This window comes from Geospiza fortis, unplaced genomic scaffold, assembly GCF_000277835.1.
Source record: "Geospiza fortis unplaced genomic scaffold, GeoFor_1.0 scaffold181, whole genome shotgun sequence".
Taxonomy (NCBI): Eukaryota; Metazoa; Chordata; class Aves; order Passeriformes; family Thraupidae; genus Geospiza; species Geospiza fortis.
Window position 1 is genome coordinate 2031329 of NW_005054412.1, and position 20472 is coordinate 2051800.

Genomic DNA, 20472 nt, shown 5'->3' on the forward strand with positions numbered 1-20472 from the left:
AAAAAAGGTGCTAGGACATCTCTGTCTAATTCTGTGGCTCAGCTTTTCACACTGTTCCCCTGGAGCAGTCAATGTTTGTACAGCTTACCTTGCCAGCAAGTCGATCAACTCAAGTTTTGACATTCCATCAGGAAGTAATCGAGGAATAGCAGCAACACATGTTCTGAACAGATCAATTTTTGGTTTTCTTTCACCACTGAAAAATTAAAAGAGAATTTTGACTAAACTTAAGAAGGAACTGTGTTAAATGATCCACATCTAAAGTGCCAGGGGCCTACGGAAAACATCAGGATGGACAGCTAGGCACTATAATGAAGTAAGAAGGAAACATGAATACATTTTTCCATTGAATAAATGGTTTTGATGTTGACATTTTTCATGCATCATATCTACACATTACTTGGAAAATCAGTTATTAATGATTCATTTGCTTCTCTCTGAGAGGAACTGGCATATACATAAAAAAGGAGGTAAACTGTAGGAAGATTCCTCCGTCAAGATCAGCATTTATATGATGCAAGCTTTGGATGAGGCAATCAGGAAAGAGCTGGGGTGTTCTCCATCATAGTGGAGCTGTATTTCACCAGCTGTATAAAGAAAATAGTGGATGTATAACAAGTGCAAATAACACAACTGAAGATACAGAGATTTGTCCCCAACAGAGGACAAGCCTATGGAAAACCATAATGATACTTTTTAATACTGAAAAAGTGTGTAATTTAGAGGTAGGTATGGTCTGAGAGTTTCTGTTGATCACTGCCAGAGATAACAGCATTTTGGCAACTCTTATCAGCTAGAACATGTTTTAGCAGCCCTAAGGCTGTTCTAATCTGTGGAATGGCACAACTGTTCCCTAACAGCCTGCGAAAATCATTAAGCACAAAGTTCAGCGTGAACCAAACACTAGGTTGGAAGTCCATGAATCTTCTAAAAGTAGCTCAAGTTTCAGCTGTTGATTATTTTCAAAACAGATGCAGTTGTTTTCTGACTTGTTTTCAACATTTTTGCTAAGTCTGTAGATTAAATAAGTCCTTCAGATAGACCCCAAAGGGTGGATTTTTTTATTTGCTCATTTTTATCTCAATCATCTATTATCTATGATGGGTGTAGAGGAAATTACCAAAGCATAACAGCATTTCAAACTGTGCAGTTTTTCCCACAATATTATTGATTATTAGCCTGCAATATGATTTGGACGGATCAAAAAAGTAAGGTCCTATTTAGAGACTATATTATAAACATGCAGAGAAAGATTATTCCTCTTTTAATATGCTTCCAATAGAAAGAGAAAAGAATGAGGGGGAGAAAAAGAGACATTGTAAGCTATGTAACACCACACTGAAATGGAGTGACAAAACAAAAAATGAACTTAGTTTTCCTGCACCCTGGTCCATTGCCCCGGTTACAACATTACTCTGTCTCTCCACGCAACAGAGGACATTGCATTTGGGTATCTTACTTTTGTGTTCAGTCACAGAGAAAGCCTGGATGCAATGCAGGTTGAAAGAAGATTTTCTGTACTCATTATTTCAGTGAGTTACACTGAGAACAGTTCAGTGCATACAGAAAAGGCATAAACTGATATTAGACTTATTTAATTCTAAGATTAAAGACAGTTTTGTAGTGATTACCATACTGTCTCTTAACACCCTCCTTATCAGCTTGGATATATATTACATTAATAAAATGTTGATGTATTTCTAATTAACTGTCTTAATGGTACAGTTGGGAGAAACTATATTCATGATTAATTACCTCTGTCTCACTATGTCTGTATTCTAACAGATAGAACTTGAAAGGTGTCAGCAGCTGAATGGAAAAGGAGTAAAATACAACAACTCACTGAGAATTATAAACAAATCCCTTTCACCTATTATCACTAAAGCAAATAATAGTAGCTGGATTAATAACTAGTGCAAGATCTTATATTTTTAAAGTTGTAAACATTAAAGTGCCATTGGGAATTTTATGTGCAGGCAAACCAAGTCTTCCTTGATGACTTGAAATAGAAAAGGAACTTTGCAGAGTTTCCTTATGCTCAGACCCTAGCAAGGGCAAAGTTTGTGCATTTCAAATGGAGACTTGTAAAATAATAGTTTGAGAGGAAACTCTTCTGAAGCCAAATGAGTAATAATTTATAAATATAAAATCTGTGGGTGTTCTGTGGCTTATCAGCTGCTCAGAAGAGTAGCAGGAGAAGATCCAAACCTCAGGCTCAAGTTCCCAACTTACCATCTGAGCTACCAGGCACAGCACGCGAGGGAGGCAAGGGGAGCCTTTGAAGTACTTGCAAGGACAGGTTTGTATTTTAGAAAAATGCATGCCCTATTCTAAGTAAATGTTGGAAAGTAATTATAGCCAGTATTGAAATTCATACCCCAGCGCCGGATGCAAAGGACGTTTCTTACTCGGGATTTTAATAGGACTCTCCATACTGGCAATTATTACTTCAACAATAAATGCTTAAAGGATCAGTAATTAAATATTGTCTAGAAGCAAGCACTGCCAAAGAAAATTCCAGAATCTGCAATGTAATGTCTGCTCACTGCCTAGCTTCTTCCCTCAGATTCTTATATTTTTTGTTAATAAAAATACCACTGTGGTATTCATTTTACACAGTTTACACATAAACTTTATGTAACTATGACAAAAGCAGTAACTTCAAAACGTACATAAATACAGTGTGATATCGACCAACAAAAGCCCATAAGAATTCAAAATAAATATGTAACTCCAGTGAAGCATACAGTTCTGTAAACAAAAGGGAAGCAATTACATAAAAACAATGTTGGTTTTTCCACATATCCACAATGCACTTTCTGAAAGGATCATTTTCAACCCTGATAGTAACAGCTACTGATGTTTTTTGTGAGTTCACATGATTTTAGATCAACCGATAATTAAGCATCCCAGATATTTTTTCCCTTGAAAGAACAAGTTAAAATGTGTTATAATGTCGTTTGCCTTTCAAGTGTATGTATTAAATTAGAGCTCATTTGGATATAAAATACAACAAAAAAGGCAGTAACTTACATGTCTAAATGTTCCAATCTTCATGTTTATGACAAAAATTACTACCAAATCTTAAGACATCCTAAAATTTAAAACTCTTTTGAGTCTATTTGTTCACCGACTCTAAAAAATAAACAAAATTTTGGCGATGCTGAAAAACCACCCAAAGGATATTTATAGCAAAGATTAAGTACACTTATCTTAGTGCCCAAGGTTTCACTGAGCAATTATCTCTAGGGAATAAAATGTGAGTTTCAAAACTTGCTTTCCTTACCACAAAAGCTTGAATACCCAAAATGGTTACGAAAACTGGGGGTGAAAACTGAACAGGACACAGGGTAGGACTACAAGAAAAAAATGAAATATTATTGGATAGTAATAATAGCTATGAATATAAAAAAAGTAAGACAATGCTGGCGACACAGTTTACAGTCCCACCTAGAGGCACTGCAACAAATAAGGGCAGAGGAACAAAAACATGAAGATTGTCTCAGTTGTACCAGGGAGTCAGTCTATCACTCATAGTACTCCTAGCAAGTTGACTTTTTTGGGCAGTAAATGAAAAAAAACCTCAAAGAGAGCAGTGTCCTTTTCATTACATCTCAAACTTTTTCCCAGGGGTTGTTTCTCTTCTAGAATAATGATCATGTCTACTGCTCTAACAGGAAAGATATGCAAGGTCTCCTTACAGCTGAGACTTCTACAATCTGTGCTCTGCATATATTGGATGATGTCTGTGTCTCTAACCTCTACTTAATGTTCACCTCACCAGAACTCTCTCCACGAAACTTCCCTCACTAATAATTCTGGGTGAAAGTGAAAAATGGTGCTGTTCAACACAGCTTGAAGCACACTGGTTTGATTCTGTTCCAGTGGGATACTGCTTAAATCCAAGCCTTATCAAAAGATTACTTGTGTTTTTAATTAAGATTTGATTTTGATTACAGGCAAGAAAAGCAAAGGGAATTTTTGAATATTATTAATAATAGGGATTTACAGAATTTGTTGCATTCATTTTGAAGTTCAGCGATGCAAATATACCCTGAGACAATGTTGTGAGCAGAGGCTGCCAGGTTTTCTACTTTAGCATTCTACTTCTACCATCTAAACAACCATAAGATTCAGATTCACACATGATTTTACCTACATAAAGAACATCTTCAGTTCCAAACACTGCAGCATTCAAAGAAGCACAATTGACTTGTCATGAACATTTTTTCAAAGTATATACTAATTAAGCTAAATGTTCCTGTTTCTTGCTGTTTCTCTGATGACTCATGATAGACAGAAATAGAGAAAAAGTTCCAAAATTACATCTGCATGTTTCATGGGAATTAGTGTTCCTTAGCACTCACGTAATCATGTCTTCAGGTTCTTTGTTAAGCATCTGTATGTTGGTAAGCATCATGCACCGACCCACTTCCTTGTCCAGGTGTCTGAGTATGTTGTCCACAGCTTTTCTTACTTGAGAATAATATAATGACATACCTGCAAAAATATGTGGTTTTGTATAATTTGGGATATTTATATATATATATACATATATTCTGAAAAATAAAGTTGCTTACTCATGCTGTGGTGCATGAAGTAAGAAAATGCTTTCCTCATAAGATAGCATATTCCACTACTAATGATACCCCGATCCAAAACCAGAATATGTTGCCTGCTGCAAAAGGAGCACTTATGTATTATACATGGAAACTGGAATACTGGATCATAAAATCGCAATGAAATGGCTAATACAAGAATTTAATAGTGCAAACATTTGTTATCAAATACTATCTTGAAATCCTTCAAATGCTTTAAATACTTCAGTAGCAGTGGGCCTTACACTGCTTATTTTCTTGATATTACTACAATGATCTAGCACAGTACAACACAGGTCTTTGCCACTGGTGTAGACTTCATTTCATTCACACAACTGTAGGGACTTAATGAAGTGTGAAGGGGAGCAACATTTTTTTTTTTTTTTTGCCAACAAAACCAAGCACCTTCAGGGCATGATAGAGAGGCTCTTCTACAGCACAGGATTCTTGCTCTACATTGAAGCCCAAGACAGCAGTGCTGTTAACTTAGGTGCATCACTACAACATTATTTTACATTTAAAAGTTTTGCCATTTTGAAAGTTTAAGATACTGCAATTAAAATGAGGCTACCAATGGCATCTTTGATGGTTTTCAGAACTGGTCCATCTTTGAGCACAGGCACTGTTTCTAATAGGATGAATATCCATGAATAAACATAGCTATCAGCACTGAAAGATTAAAGACTACCTGTGTCTTTAACCTCTCTCAGAATACAGGGCTGCTACCTCTTGTGAAGCACAACAGAGGACTTTTCAGAATAACCTATAAAAAGTGGCATTTGTCAAACTGAACCACACATTTCACTAGAACACACAATAAATTAAATACTTACAATACAAAAATTAATCAAATACTTAATAAAAATAAACTGTTCTGCTCAAGTGCTGAAAACATGTTCACATCCATTCTCACACAAGTTTCTGAATCGTCCATTCTCTTACTGACCTATCATTTTAGCTTCCTCTTCTGTAAGAGTTTTGCTCAAATATGTTTTCTTCACTCTGAGAGTGTTTCCCGAGGGAAGGACAGCTCCAGTCACTGGCATTGGTGGTTCACCATCTTTTTGCTGCAAGCTATCAGCAATTACCAAGAAAGCTCTCAGGCCAATATTCATTCTCTGTGAAGTTTAGAAGATGGATGAGTTCCATAATCAAATAATCATATTCTACTCATATTCTTCATTCGCTTTGAAATGTTGAGAATGTACTTGCTGGCATTTTTTTCTGTATCTTCACTAGAGTAACTAGTCTGATATATTTCACAAAAACTGCCCATGAAATAAATAGTGAATTCTTATCTCCACTGTGAGCAGTGCTCTCCCCTCTCAGAATTTTAAGTATTTGCATTAGCACATTATCTTTTTATCTTCAGGATAAAACACCTGGATGTGATCTGTAGTGTAGCAATGCATCTTAAATGGACCTTCAGTTAAACATAAATGACCTACATCTGTTATGAAAAAAAAGATCAATAACTGTCTTGAAAGGCCCCAGGGTTAATCATACTGAGAGAAAAGTCTGGAATGATGCTCAATGCCAAAACTACAATGTGAAAATATCAGGAAGCTGAATCTAAGTGATCTGAATGCCTTCTGGGAACACACCAGAGGAAAACTTGCAAGCTTTGCATTGCAGTGATTGAAATACTAGAATGTTTTCAATTTCTCTGGAATGTGTTCCAAAAACTAAGAGGCTGTCCTACAGACAGTCTCCCAGAGATACATTTACACAGATTATAGGGATTTTTTTTTCAAAAAGCTAAAGCCCATGTACATAAAAAAGTGGCACTATAATGTCTTTATATTCAGACTTACAATGCTGTTGAGATACAGTAAAACTTCAGATGTTGATTCAACAAGAAGCTAAGGACTATGTCCACCCCCTCTCAGCTGGGCTAACACAAAATGTCCTTTGTAGGACCTTCGCCAGTCAATGCTGCAGGTGGCTGACCCAGAGCATGGTGAGGACTGCCCGCTCAAAAATTCTGTTTCATTCTTTTTTACTCTGCTACAGAAAGATGAAAGCTGTGTTCAAACTAAAGCTTGCCTTTCATTTTTCCTGCTTTTGACAGTAGAAAGTTGAATCTACTTTTCCACATTTTTCTAGCAAATATAATTTGTGCAAGTCAATCACTCTATTTTAACATCTTAGTGAACAGATACAACAGTTTAACTCTGCAAGATTAATACAGACATGTTTTATGAGAGGATCACAAATTATTTTGTATTTTTTCTTAATTTTCAAAGGAAAATATTTTCAAAATTTGAATGAATTGTATATTCTTAAGACAATTTATTATTCTCTTAGTACTTATTTATATTTAGATTTTTAAAAAAAGTTTTCCAAATTTCTGATTGTTTTCTCTAGATAAAACACTAGGAAGCTGACTCATGATACCAACACCAGTGGAGTTTTGCTGGTCAGAGTTTTCATTTTAGAAATATAAATTTTTATTAGAATGTTTTATTAAAGTGTTTTCTTTCTCAAGCTTTCTTGCATTATGTACTCAGTAAAACTATTTTGAAAAACATTGACATTGTTACAGAAAATTATTGTTCTATTAAAATAAAGTTTATGGCGTTGCATGTAACAACAGCAGATGTACTGCTGCTAAGGACATACTGCAACCAATAGTTTTATTTATATTTTTCTTTTTGTTTTATGAATTTGCACAAGTTCACATCTGATATTATTCACTGAGAAAACATCAGAAAGGCATAAACAATGTGACATTTTACAGTTAGAAATTCACAGATGTATTTTACCAATAAATCAGATTCAATATTTTGCCTGAAAACAGGACAAAGGTGAAAGCGTGCTTAGAATGTAACCAGGAAGTAAATGTAGCACAATGCAAAAAAAAAAAAAAAAAAAAAAAAAAAAAAAAAAAAAAAAGAGAGAAGTAAAAAAGCACAGATGTACATCATACCTCAGGGTTGAGACTGAAAGCTTTTGCTGGTTTTCCAACACAAAGGAAGTCAAAGATAATTTCTTTCATTGCAAAATCTAAACGTTCCTAAAAGAGCAAAAATACTGCAAATCAGTAAGCTGCTCACTTCTATTAGTTATTTTCATTAAGGCTACAGAATGCTGAAAACCAGTTTAACCAGGGTTTATTTAAATATATGGAAAAACTGATTTTTCAGAAGTATGTAGAACATATTATCAGATCTAAGCTTTTAACAATGCTTTATGTTGACAAAATCCCAAATGTATAGCATTCAAATAGAAAATGATCCATTTTGGAAATAAAGCTTTTAATTATTTCATTTAAACTGCAGTAATTATGGCACTAACACAGTATTTTACATAAAAAGAGCTTGTTCACAGATGGCATAGTTAAGGGAAGATTTAAAGCATCTGTTTGCTTCATTGCTATTCAGAGATTTTAAGTATGTGCTTAAGTGCTTAGCTCAATGGGAAAATTTTCTGAATTTAAGTCATAAAAGAGATGAAACTTCCACTACTGCAGGTTAGTCTATTTTAGCAGTTCCCATTTGAACTGATGAAAACTACATGTGTCAGCTCCATGCTGAACTTGGTTGACATCTGACTTACTGCTTCGAAAGCAGTGCAACTTACTGTCCTATACACCAGGGATGATTCAGTATCAGGATGAAACATGGCCTATTATTTTCAACTTTATTGACAATCAAAATGTGTCAACAAATGCATTTTTTGACTTGCTGGAAATTTCAAAAACTGGCAAAAATTACATGTGAGTGAAGTGAACACATTTTAATCTATTTTCAATGGAATGAGGTTAATCAAAACCTGTTGTTCAAAAGAAGTTTGCCCCAGCTCAGAGTATAATAATTTCATAATTCCCTGCATGAAAGATAATGTCAGCAGGGTGGTAAAAAATTCACTCATTAGAAGTTTACTTATTTGTTAATTTGTTATTGGGAAAATAAATTGTTCATTATATGGAAAGATGTACTCCTGGCTCTCCCATACCTGTGCAATAAACTGTATTATCTTCACAAAGATGTTTAGAGGCATATCTCTTGGCACAACACCACGGGACCCTTTTGGGAAAAGGGTTGTGACAATAGTAATAAGTCGACTGCAAAAGAAAAATGAACATTAGACATTTTTGGACCTTGCAGATCTTCATGACACTCCATCTAGAAAGACCAGAAAAAGCTTCCTTTGAAGTAAAAATGTAATGGGGTGTCTTATTCTGATCCATTGCTACAAATTCAGTGTAATTATTTTATTTCATTACTACATTACAAGTAAATTAACCAGTCAATGGCCACTACCAAAGTATTTTTAACTTATACTGAACAAGGAGTTACTTCTAATTTTTCCAAAAGCAGAAACACTTTATACAGCAATTTTCATAGGTGACAGAATAACTGACAATGCCACAAGAGGGAATATTTTGCTGTGTACAGTTGAATTTCTTATTTTGCAACAACAATAGGTACAGTTTGAAGGAATTCAGGAGAACTATAAAACCTCTTCACTTGCAACATCCACTCTACAATGGATTTTCATTACAAATAAAGCACTTTACCTTTGGGTAGCTGTGTTGCTTTCACATTTAATTCTGATCATGTAAACCCACAGTAGTCTGTACAGAGATTCCAGTGCAACTCGAGCCATTTTTGGGTCCTTATTCTATAGAAACATATCACATAAGAAAAACTTCAGGTACAAATTAGCAAGGAAGTTTTACACTTAATGGATGACAATGTTCAGCATTTTGATAATGAAGCTACAAAAAAGTAGAGCCTCACAACTGCTCAGAGCTCCATTCCTGTAGATGTAGGATGCTCATGCATCCAACCTGCTTCTGTTACTACTAAAGTTGTTGAAAAACCCAAGTATCAAGTTAGTTAAATTAGATACACGTTACAATTTAAAATCTCTGTTTGAAAACCCCCACAATTTGACTATGAAAAGAAAAACTATTCAGTAGATTACATAAATTCAAAAGTTGTTGCCCTATGGTGGAGGCTTGGTACAAAGAACAGATAAAAGAATGTACCACACATACTCAAAAGTGAAAGGACAAAAATCAGTGGATTCTTAGGCAGGCCTAATTAACATGGCATCTGCGATCAGCTGGACTGAATTGGTTTATCTGTCTGGATGGCTGTTTATTTTTAGAAACTAGTACAGGATTGTCTTTGGGTCTGCTCAGTCATACGCAGTTTTCTGTTTCTGTGGCAGTTGTAAGAAACAAGTAAGTGCAGTCCAATCAGATGGTCTCCCACATGTTGAGCCATCTGCTGGGTTAAACTTTGCAGGAGTCCAGTACACTTTGACCTGAGATAAGGTTTGCCTGGCCTACAGGGCAAATCTCCACAGCAAAAATCTGAGATATTTTTGGCAGACAAATGTTGAGCTACAGATCAAAGACTGCGGTTTGATCAAAGAAACTGCAACTGATGCCATCAGAAATTCCTGAATGTGTATAGGTCTGGGTCCTGCAAAATGACAGGAAGACAATTTGCCAGCAATATGGGAGATGACTTCAACTTTCAACGCGGCATCTACCACAAGCTTAGGAATGGAAACACTGTTTTTGGGCCCCAATTTCCATCAAACTCCTTGACAACAGATTTTATGCAATAAAGTTTTATATGGACAGAAAACTGAATAAATTTTTTCATTTATTATAGCAGTATACAATGGTTGTCACATATGTTTAGAATAAGTAGTAAAAGGAATGCCAAAGTTTGCTTGGCATATCTCTGCAGGATTTTAAAATAATAAAATCAGTTACAATCAATTTGTTTATTAACCTTTAATTTGTTTATTAACCTGTTTACTTCCAATCCATTTTTCATCAGGTATAATCATGTCAGTCCTTGTACAATTCAGATCCAAGAATTTTACTTCTTCAACAGTGATGAAGTACGTTTATCAGAATTTATTCTTATTCCAAGGCTTTCAAGAAAACAGCAGGCTGTGGCTAACTGAGTTAAGGTAACAAGAGGCTGTGTAGCAGAGGAGGAAGCTATCTGTTAACAAGTGTCTAAATAGCCCAGTGATGAGGTACTTAGCTGTGAAGGCCATTGAGAAAGAGGGAGGAGAAAAGGGCTGAGACCAGTATCCTTGGAGTTTTCAAAAAATAGTAGACCAGTTTTTTGTCAGATCAGTAAGCTGTATGGCAGAAACAGGATTAAGAAGAATGTGATAAAAAGCCCAAGATACATCCAGGGACATTAAGGACATGTCCATGAGCAAGATTTGTCCAAGCTCATGGTGTTGATGTGCACAACTCTCCCTCTACTGGATGGATTTCCAGCTTTTCCTCCAGCTGTGTGAGTTTGGCTTGGGTTTTGAGGTGCCCACCTGTCTGGTGAAAAGATTGTTTCAATGGCTGGGGCATCTCTTTCTCTGTACTGGGATGGAGTGGCCAATCACTTTTTTATTTTAGCCACATATTCAGCTACCTTACTCTCTCCCCAAACTAAAGATTGAATTAGTGTCACAACATTAATCTGAGAGCCCTATAAATTAAACCATATATCAATGAATTACAGGTTGCAAGATAAATTCCAATTTTATTTTCACTCAGTGAGATAGGACTAACTTTTCTTATAATTTCTCTGATGGTTTCAAATAATTGATCAGGATCTCCTTAATTTTCAGAAAAATATATATATCCATCTGGCTTTGCCTTTTCTGAAGCTTGTACAATTGCATAAACCCCCATAAAATTAGTTTCAATACCAACAAGGTTATTTTCTGAATCTCTTTGCAAGTATGATTTTAATGCATCCTCACTGAATGTTAGGTATTCAAGTACTGGCAGAAAGAAATCTTTGGGCGGACTGAACATTCTGAAGAGCTATTGTAACAGTAGGATCCACATGAAGAGAGCCAATACAAATTGGTTCACTAAAACAGAGAGGAAGTATGGCCAGAAAGCAACAGCAAAAAAGGATGTAATATGTACCTTTTTGATAAGCTTGAGAACTCAACTTTTGGAGAACAGATATTTGCCTCTGAGCTGAGAAAGTGGCTGAAATGTGAAGGTTGTGTGAATTTTGAAGTCTGCTGTTAGCAGAAGCCTCCTAACCACTGGTTCATTGAGACACAGTAGGGAGGCCCTTCATTTGCTCTAATCACTTCACTGTGTTTCTTTTACTGCCCTTTTCAGGTGGGCACAGGACCATCCTTTCACAGGGCTGCAGTTTTAGCATGGCATGGGACACAAGTTATTGCAAAAGTAAAAGGCATGTGGAGGACCAGCAATGATAACTAGCACTACATGCAGCCTGGGAACCACAGCAGACTGCAGTGGAAAATTAACCTTAAACCTCAAAGATCTAACATATGGCAAGAGAATAAGAAGGGCTACATGGAGGAAAAAACTTCAAACAGTTCAGGGTTTTTGTAATGCAAACACTTAACACAAATGAAACAAGCAATGGAATCAGTGTCCTACAAATAGTTCCATTTTGAAAAAGCAATAACAAGTTCTTTGTTTTCAATGCTTATGTGAAAAAAGCAAGTTACTACTAGCTCAGTTTTGGTATGTCACTCAACCTATTAACTTCCATTAGCAATTTTTTCTGTTTCACAGGTGTTTGACTCAGTCTTGGTTCGAGTTAGAGGAACAGTAGAAATTCAAACTAGGCCCAAGAATACTTTTTTGCTATTGAAAAAACCTGTACAGCTAAAGAACTTGTGCTGTCAGGAATAAAGTTGTGTATGGAATCAGATAATAGCAATAACTCAGCACATTTACCTAAAAAGGCTATGCAACAGATCAACAGCGCATACTGAACTCTGAACACAATATTAAAACCGAGATACTAACCTTGAGATTGGAAAGGCAGTTGTTGAGGAAAATATGCCATCTGTTTAAAAAGAACTGCTTCTGACTGACACAAAGCAGGCATGTTACCAAGGGGTACAAAGCCTAAACAGGAAATGTATGTCGATAAAGTGTTATTTACATGGTTACACAACACAAAACTAACTTAAGAGAGCTACTCTAAACTTGAAGTTCTAACCCCTCCATTTTGTGCAACACAAGTCAGCCAACATAAACACATTAGTAAGCAGTAGTATTTAAAAGGAGCCTTCTCTAAAGCTGTTACAGATACCTTTCAAGGATGATCTAAAACTAACCACATGTGTACTCACAGCAGTGTAAGATAGGGCACAATTTTACAGACTCCCAGGGCTAAGTTCTGCCAGTTTACTGAGAAATAAAAGCATGGAAATAACTAAACTTTATTATTATAACAACAGAACCCACAGAAATTGTTGGAACTTGTGAGTCAGATGACTATTACCCCTCAAAATCTGCAGTCACAATATTTACCGGAAGACACATCAAAGAATTGTGTTAAAATACAGGGAATGCCTGGATCTGCTGGGAGTTACAGCTTGTGAAGTGTAAAAAAAAAAAGGAAGCAAAGCAGAACACAGAAGTTGAAATACCGTAACCCAGCCTCTTTGTCAACATTTACTTTAACACTTGTAAACGATACACTAAAAAATAAGCTAAAATTAACCTAATGATTTGGAACCTGACTCTGCTATTTCAAGAAGACTAAGGTTTTGGTTGTAATGTTAATAAATCCAGCCAGGACATAAAAGGTGTTAGTAAAAAATAAGGTTCACTTTAAGATGAATTATTTAAAAAATTATCTCTAAATTCTAACTTCAGTCACAGCTCAAAGTACAAACACATTCTAAATCTCAGTTTCTGTTTCACTAAGACATAACATAAACTGTCCATATCGAGGCTAATTTCTTGAGCAAATGGCAAATGTACATGAATTTTAATTTTTATAATCTTCATCTCCAAAATACATATGGGACAGGATAAATGAAATCTTCTCACATTAGACTTTCTTACTATACAGTTGAGTATTTGATTGGATCACAGAGGTTAGTACATTCCAAGAGTGTTACAGCCCATCCTAAGGAAGATCCCTGGGAGGGAAGATAAACCATCTCCTGGAATTTCCTAATTCTCTCCATTCACTACCAAGAGAACCTTAATGACTAGCTCATAAGAGGTACTTTTAGACAGAAAATGAAGCAAGATGACTTCCCCCATCCTGTCTGTACAGTGAGCGCATGGATTCACCAAACACTGATCTTGGTCAAGTTCAGACTTTAAGGAGTGTGCTTTCTTCCTGGAAGTCTGGAAATATGCACTGCAGCTATTTCTGTCAACTGTTTGCCTTTCCCCTCCTCCTCCTCGCAATGTTTGTATTTCTAATCACACCCTCACAAGAATCTATTCTATTTTGTCATTTTTAACTATGTAGCCTCCAGTGTGCTACGTGTAGACAAGCAATCAAATGCAAAGGCCCAGCTGTGCAATCCTTTCTCAAGAATGTAGTATTGACTTTGGCAAGTATGGCCACAGTTTGGGAAGTTCTATTTAATGTAAAAACTGTACAAAAAAGCTCTACCCTGCTGCAGTTCCAACAATGTTTTATTAACTCAATAGAGTGGAACAGAGCCACACGAACGCAAGCAGAGTGAAATCAGAAATCCATCTCAAGCCTCCCACTAATTCAAACTGGATGAGGAGTGCACCCCAGGGAATGCTCTGACTGTCCCCTGGGAATGCTGTAACAGGCAGAGAGCTCCAGCACACTCCTGCAGTCCTCCCAGCAGTTTCGCTAGTGCCAGTGACCAGCATTTGCCGAAAGAACTGGAAACAGGGAAGTCTTTTTGACTTTCCCCTACAATGAGGGAGGATAAATGACAAACTTTCTTTACTTAAAAGGTCCAAGACTTCAAAATGGATTAGCTAATGCCACACTGCTGACAGGCGCTGACCCAGTTGGAGAGACAGACTGCTTAAGGCAGCCAGCATCAAACTGACTCAGATCCTCATTTAATTCAGATCAACCCATGATTCCAAAAATACACTGCAGTGCCACTGTTCATCTCACATGAAAAAAAATGAAATAGGGAGCTACACAGTAGCCAAGTCATGGATTTAAAAGGGTATGTGTTATAAATTTTTTCCTTCCTACAATGTATTATTTAAGCCCAGTGAAAGAGCTGTTCCCACATGCCTCATTTGTTCTCGCTTGACAAGAAGTGAACTCTATTATTTCTCCTCTTCTCCTAATGTTTACACATAACAACTCTGAGAAAACCTAATCATTTAATAATCACAGAACCAGAAGCTGACAACATACTTGATTCAGACTAATATAGATTGTATTATCAGTAAAATAAATACAGTTATTTTCTGGAAACACAATAATCTTCCCTGCAAATAGAAATGAATTGGTTATAGCCACATGCAAATAAAACATTTTGCAATTTCCCAAGAGCCTTGCTCAGAAATATTTGTGACAATAAATTTTAACCTCTGCTTCTTAGAGTTACTAACCAATGAGTGTTTCTTTCGTGATGAAAGTTCAAGCGTTGTATCATACAGGCTTTCAACAAAGTTCCTCAGACAGGGGACATTCACTTCATTTTTAACAGCCTGAAATAAAATTTCATGTCAGTAAAAAAACGATTTCACAAGCTGTTTAATCTAATTTTAAAAAAATATGCAAACAACATCAAAAATAAACTTACAGCAGCTACAGGGACAAGAATTTCAACAAACAGTCCTGCCAGTGCATGCTTGATATCTTTGTCTTTAACTTCAAGGAAATAATGTGCACATTCCTGAATTAAAAAAAAAATACAAGAAACATAAATTGCATATCAGCTGGAATAAAGACCTCTGAATGTTTGCTGAATGTGAATCACATGTCAGTGACTATTTTTATCCTGCAAATCCCACTGAAAACATTTGCCTCTTAACTTCTAAATCTGCATTTTGCAGTAAGCAGAAAGCAGGACACAAGTCAAGATCAAGGAGCTGTTACTCTAATCCAGAAAGTCTCCACTGACTCCAGCTGTGCCTGGTGGTGTTTTGGACTCAAAATTGAGTTGGACTCAGAGGCTGACCTCATGCCCTGTGTGTATCTTCAAGGGCAAAACGAATAGTCAACAGGGAATGCTTCACACAATGCTTTGAGAGGCCAAAAAATGAATGTAATTCTCTGGTTAAGACACACAGGGCAATGAACAATGTTATTGTAAATATTTTTGGATGAATTTCATTGCTAGGATTCGTTGCATATTGAGGATCAATATGGAATTTGCTATGTGAGGACAATTTCCAGCCTGCATCTGGGGATTAAGAAAAAAATAAAAACAGACTTTGTCCTAAACATGCAGTGAACTACTCTCCAGACAGCTGTGTTGCTCGGGAAGTGAGGGAGGGGAGATAAGCATCCACCCACTTGTGTGTACAACTTCTCTGAGGATGACAAATCCTATTGCCCCAGTTACTTTTTCTCTGGGTTCAAGGCCCAAACAGCCCCTGACTGTAGGAGGAAGGTCCCCACTGACCATTTTTCCTTCACAGTCATGCAGAGCAGTTTAAACCTCAGATCGTGCATACTTTTTTTCCTGTGTGCTAACAGGATTATACAACACATGGCTTCAGTCAGTCCAGCCAGCCTCCCTGAGGTGCTTCTGCTCTCTTTGGGGGAAGACAGGCTCTTCTGGAGCTCACTTCTGAAATTAGCTCACCCTTTGAAAGCATCTCTCTACTACAGCAGCACTGTGTGACAGAGGTTTTAGGTGAAACACTGCATGGAGATACTCAAACAGACAAACTGTGCAAAGAGTTGAAATGTACTTCACCAAACTGAGCAATGAGGTTTTCCCACATGCACAAGTGCATCTTATGATGCAGAGTAGTAAATGTAAGAATTCATTTAGTACTTAGAGATTGTAGCAGGGGAAGGCAGAGATCCAAATTTCAGTTTTACTGCATAGGATTTTTACCACAGATTTTAATAGTAGTGAACACTGGATAAAGCTGAGCCAGAACCCCATTCACTCATCAAGTCAAGTGCATTGAACTCACATTACTTTGGCATTTTGCCAGCTCTTCATAACTTAAACTAAGTTGACACATGCTAGTATGTGTCTACATAATTAAGAGTAAGGTAGGAAAAAAGATTACCTGTTTCTGTGTTGTTAAATAAGTCTTAAATATGCAATTAAGTATGGTTTAGATTATATTGTAAAGCTGAAATAGAATGTGCTTTCTGTTCAGGACTTAAAAGAAAAAGCTCAGTATGTCTGTATGCCTGAATATTTGTATTCCAATGCCAAATCCTTACTTGTGGACATCTAACATTGGGTTTTTTTCCCCTCCATTTACACCATGGATACACTAAACTTTACATGGAGGTTTATATAAAATATTTATTTTACTGGATGAGTGGGTGCAAAGCATGTAACCATGTGAGTGATCCCAAGAAAAAGCAGGAGAATAGAAAGATTAAGCTAAAGAAACCTGCTGGTGGGAACAAAACCAATTGTACATTACCAGCAAGAACTCTGAATCATGAAGTAATTTCTTGCCTTTGACAAAATTATGTAATCTATTAATCTAAAGCATTCATTGTAGTCAAACTATGTTCTGTACTAGTGACTTTTAAACCAGGAGGGTACAGAATGCACTCTACAGCAAGCAGGAGGAAGGTGTGGTAGAAGGAGACAACACGTCCAAAGGAAATTCCATCCAGCTTTTGCCTCAATTCTGCATCTCTTCCTCAGTGTTTTCCTCCATTAGAAGTTTCTCTCTTTTCTGGCAACTGTGTGAATACTAGAAGATTCACTTTGGAAGCAGTGAGCAGCTAGGGAGACACAGCTAGGCATGGACACAGGGCAAGGGACAGCTGTGGGACAGTGGGGTGGAAGGGCTGGGGTCTACAGACAAAACCTCTTCTAGCTGGAGGGTGAGCCTAGGGACTAGAAGTATATGACTGATGAAAAGCTGGTAGGGGGTTCAGAACAAGCAGAAAGTAGCTGCATGTAGGTTTATGAGGAAATGACATTTGGAAAATCTCCTAGAATATTACATGGAAAATAAAGGTTGGCCCATTCAGAAAGGTCTGGGAAACAACAGCTATGTAATTAAGAATTTTACCTGCATAAACTGAAGAGAAGCTTCAAAGTCCTCCACAGGATACATCTTAATGCGAAAGAATTTCATTCCCATTATAAGACTGATGATGCTTTGAACTACATACGGGCTCTGTTCTTTATGCCGCAACTCTTTTAGCTCTGCCATAAATTTCTTCTTTACAGCAGGAAATCTATGAATTCAGATTGGTTAGTTTCAAAAAGTTCAAAATCAATATTTGAAATGTATTGTAAGGTATACAGATTGGGAAAAACCTAAAGAAGATAAAACTTAGGTTGTATAAAAGTACCATTTCGCTCAGTATTTTAATAGATTTTTTTTTTGTTTAGCTTTCTTTCCCTTCTAATAATCTGAGAAAAGGAAGCATACAGTATGATCTTAGTCCCTTTAGATAACCACATCTTTCAAATCATTTTATTACCATGCACCTCTTTTACATAAGAGCTAACAATATCATTTGAATAACCCCTTCAAATATTTTTTTCAAAAATCCATGATGGAAGATAGCTATCTTGCAAGTACACGTAATATTTTCAAAATAAAATGTTTATACTATAACCCTGAAAATTCATACAGGCAGTTTGTCCCTTCAGTTTTTTTTCCCTAATAGCCATTACAGTAACACTTAAGCATTAACAACTACAATAACTTGGGGTAGAGGGCTCTGTGATCATTTTTGGTCTCCCCCACGAATCTACTGAAGGTGTCTTTGGAGACACATTGTCCATAAAAATTACATATGGAAAGAGCATCCAACAGGACCTCCTGACCTTTTTGAGTCAAAATGGAAAGATTCTAATTGTTGTGGTGGGTGTAGCATGTAACAACCTCTTGTTATCCACTTTGATAGACAACCCAAGTGAATTGAAAGAAACAGGTTAGCAGGAAGAGGCCCGTCATTTACAGAAACATCTTAGCAAGGCCCTTCAGAACTTTGACAATCAACCTGAAGTTTTGGATCCAGATGCAACTTCTCCTTTTGCATTTGATCCAGCCAATTTAGAGGCCCAGGTAAGACCTGAGCTGAATTTATATGATTTCCAGAATCTCAAGCTGTTTTACCCACATCAAGCCAAACTGACTGATTTTGTAGAGCTGAGACTCGCCCTCAGCAACACCTAAGTGTCAGGAGACAGCATTTCATCAGGGCAGTAAAATTCATCCTCTGCTTAGTTAGTGGTTTAAGTGTACAACGAGATGCTCTATTGGGTACATGAGATCCTGAGTTTGACTGTTTCCAGATTCAAAATTTAAGATCTGACCCACAAAATGTTTTATGTCATCTGTTCTAAGAAGGACGAAGGTTTCAGAAGCAGATGCATTAAGTTCTGAGCTGAAATAGCTGCAGAGAGCCTTAACACTGTTGCTATGCAGGAGGATAGACATTTATAGGTTTGGCCAGCTAAAGAAAAAATAGCATCTACAAAAAAGCTAGCTAAAACAGCTCTCTTCAGCCCTTTGGGCTTTCTACAGACGTCATTGCTGAGATAGGAAAAATAATGCTGCCGCAGTTGAGTTGAATTTATTCAGAATCACTGGACTAGATGCAGAAAGCCTGTGATTCCCTAGAGGCTTATGTTCTAGAACATCTGGATAAATAGAAGGCCATTGAACTGAAATAACTTATTCCTACAGAATACTTAAGAAAGTGAGAAAATCAGAATATTCACATGCTAAGCAAGCAAACTTTGTCATATTTATGAAGGAAATAAGATACTGAATTTTTCTTACTTTGCTTGAGCTAGAACACCTATTACTTCTGCATACAAATCTGCAACAATGTGCATATTCCCAGTGTTAGGACCAAGGTACCTAGCAAGACACAAGAAAGAATTCTCAGCTGAGAAAACATACTGTTTAAATCACAACTATTACAAAAATAACAAAGTATTATTTTATAGAATTTTTACATGAAAAAAGCCTTACCCTTCTTTGTACTTAAAGTGCTTGAAAGCCAAGTTAATAACATCATTTACCAAACTGTCTATTACAGGATGAAGTGGAATCTGAAAACATAAAATAAAATATAACAAATACACATGTACTAGTATTACTGAGGGATATCATCCATTCAGAAATATATCAGTTAAAATAGCATGTAGCTAACAGAATAGCCAAAATGAGACAGCCATTCTATGTTTATTTAGTTTTGAAGAGAAATACTTTAGCTCCAAAGATTTGGCAAAGTAAGGTCAGTATGAGCACAGAATGCTATGTATCATACACATGCAAGAAAGACAGCAATGAAGAAGCATGCAGGATGTATTTCATGATTTTATTATAATCTTAAAGATGCGAACAGAAAGAAGAATCCCAAAAATCACTTGCATTGCTAATTTCCATTATTTATTAGTTAATGGACAATTTGAGAACTCCTACCTGTTTCAAAACTTCTATTAATACTAAAGAAAAAATAAAATCAATAGCCAGATCTCTTCTCTCCATTAAATAGTCCCTCTGCTGCTCATCACTGCAAAATCAAACCAAGAAACACAATATTTCGGACAAGTGTTATAATTCATATTATATGCCTTCTTCAATTACATAAATACAGACAACAGGGAATTATGTTCTACCTTTTAAACTGCAGTCTAGCATTTCAGAAAGTAATATACTGTTATGGTCTTAAAATCTGAGATAAGCAGACCAAATCTGTTACTGTGAAGTTCTTTCAAATGCTTATATATCACCTATCCATTTCCTCCTTCTTTTTCTTCCAGTTAAAGATCCACAGCAATAAAAAACAAAACCAAGGAAACTTGTGGATTCTGTATTCTAACAAACTGATTTAATTTAAAATTTCTTGCTGATCACACCATTTAGACCATTCTTAATTACATTTTGGAAGCAAATGTAACTTTGTGCTATCAAATTCATATTTAGACTTATCATGAATTTTGACAAATGCCTTAAAAGTACCAGTGGAGA

General features: G+C 36.3%; 1 protein-coding gene across 4 annotated transcripts in view; it reads right to left on the reverse strand.

Moving 5' to 3' along the window:
- FRY (FRY microtubule binding protein) overlaps positions 1-20472 on the reverse strand; it is a 159439-nt gene that overhangs the window by 84474 nt on the left and 54493 nt on the right. For all 4 annotated transcript variants that reach the window (XM_005426367.2, XM_031061396.1, XM_031061397.1 and 1 more), the window contains exons 5-17: positions 19924-20014; positions 19471-19550; positions 19276-19356; positions 17548-17716; positions 15129-15221; positions 14935-15033; positions 12382-12483; positions 9121-9224; positions 8556-8664; positions 7528-7614; positions 5545-5716; positions 4368-4500; positions 89-196 (exon numbers count right to left, since the gene is read on the reverse strand). In XM_005426367.2, coding sequence (XP_005426424.1) covers positions 89-196; positions 4368-4500; positions 5545-5716; positions 7528-7614; positions 8556-8664; positions 9121-9224; positions 12382-12483; positions 14935-15033; positions 15129-15221; positions 17548-17716; positions 19276-19356; positions 19471-19550; positions 19924-20014 — 1428 coding nt within the window. The remainder of the gene's footprint in view (positions 1-88; positions 197-4367; positions 4501-5544; positions 5717-7527; positions 7615-8555; positions 8665-9120; positions 9225-12381; positions 12484-14934; positions 15034-15128; positions 15222-17547; positions 17717-19275; positions 19357-19470; positions 19551-19923; positions 20015-20472) is intronic.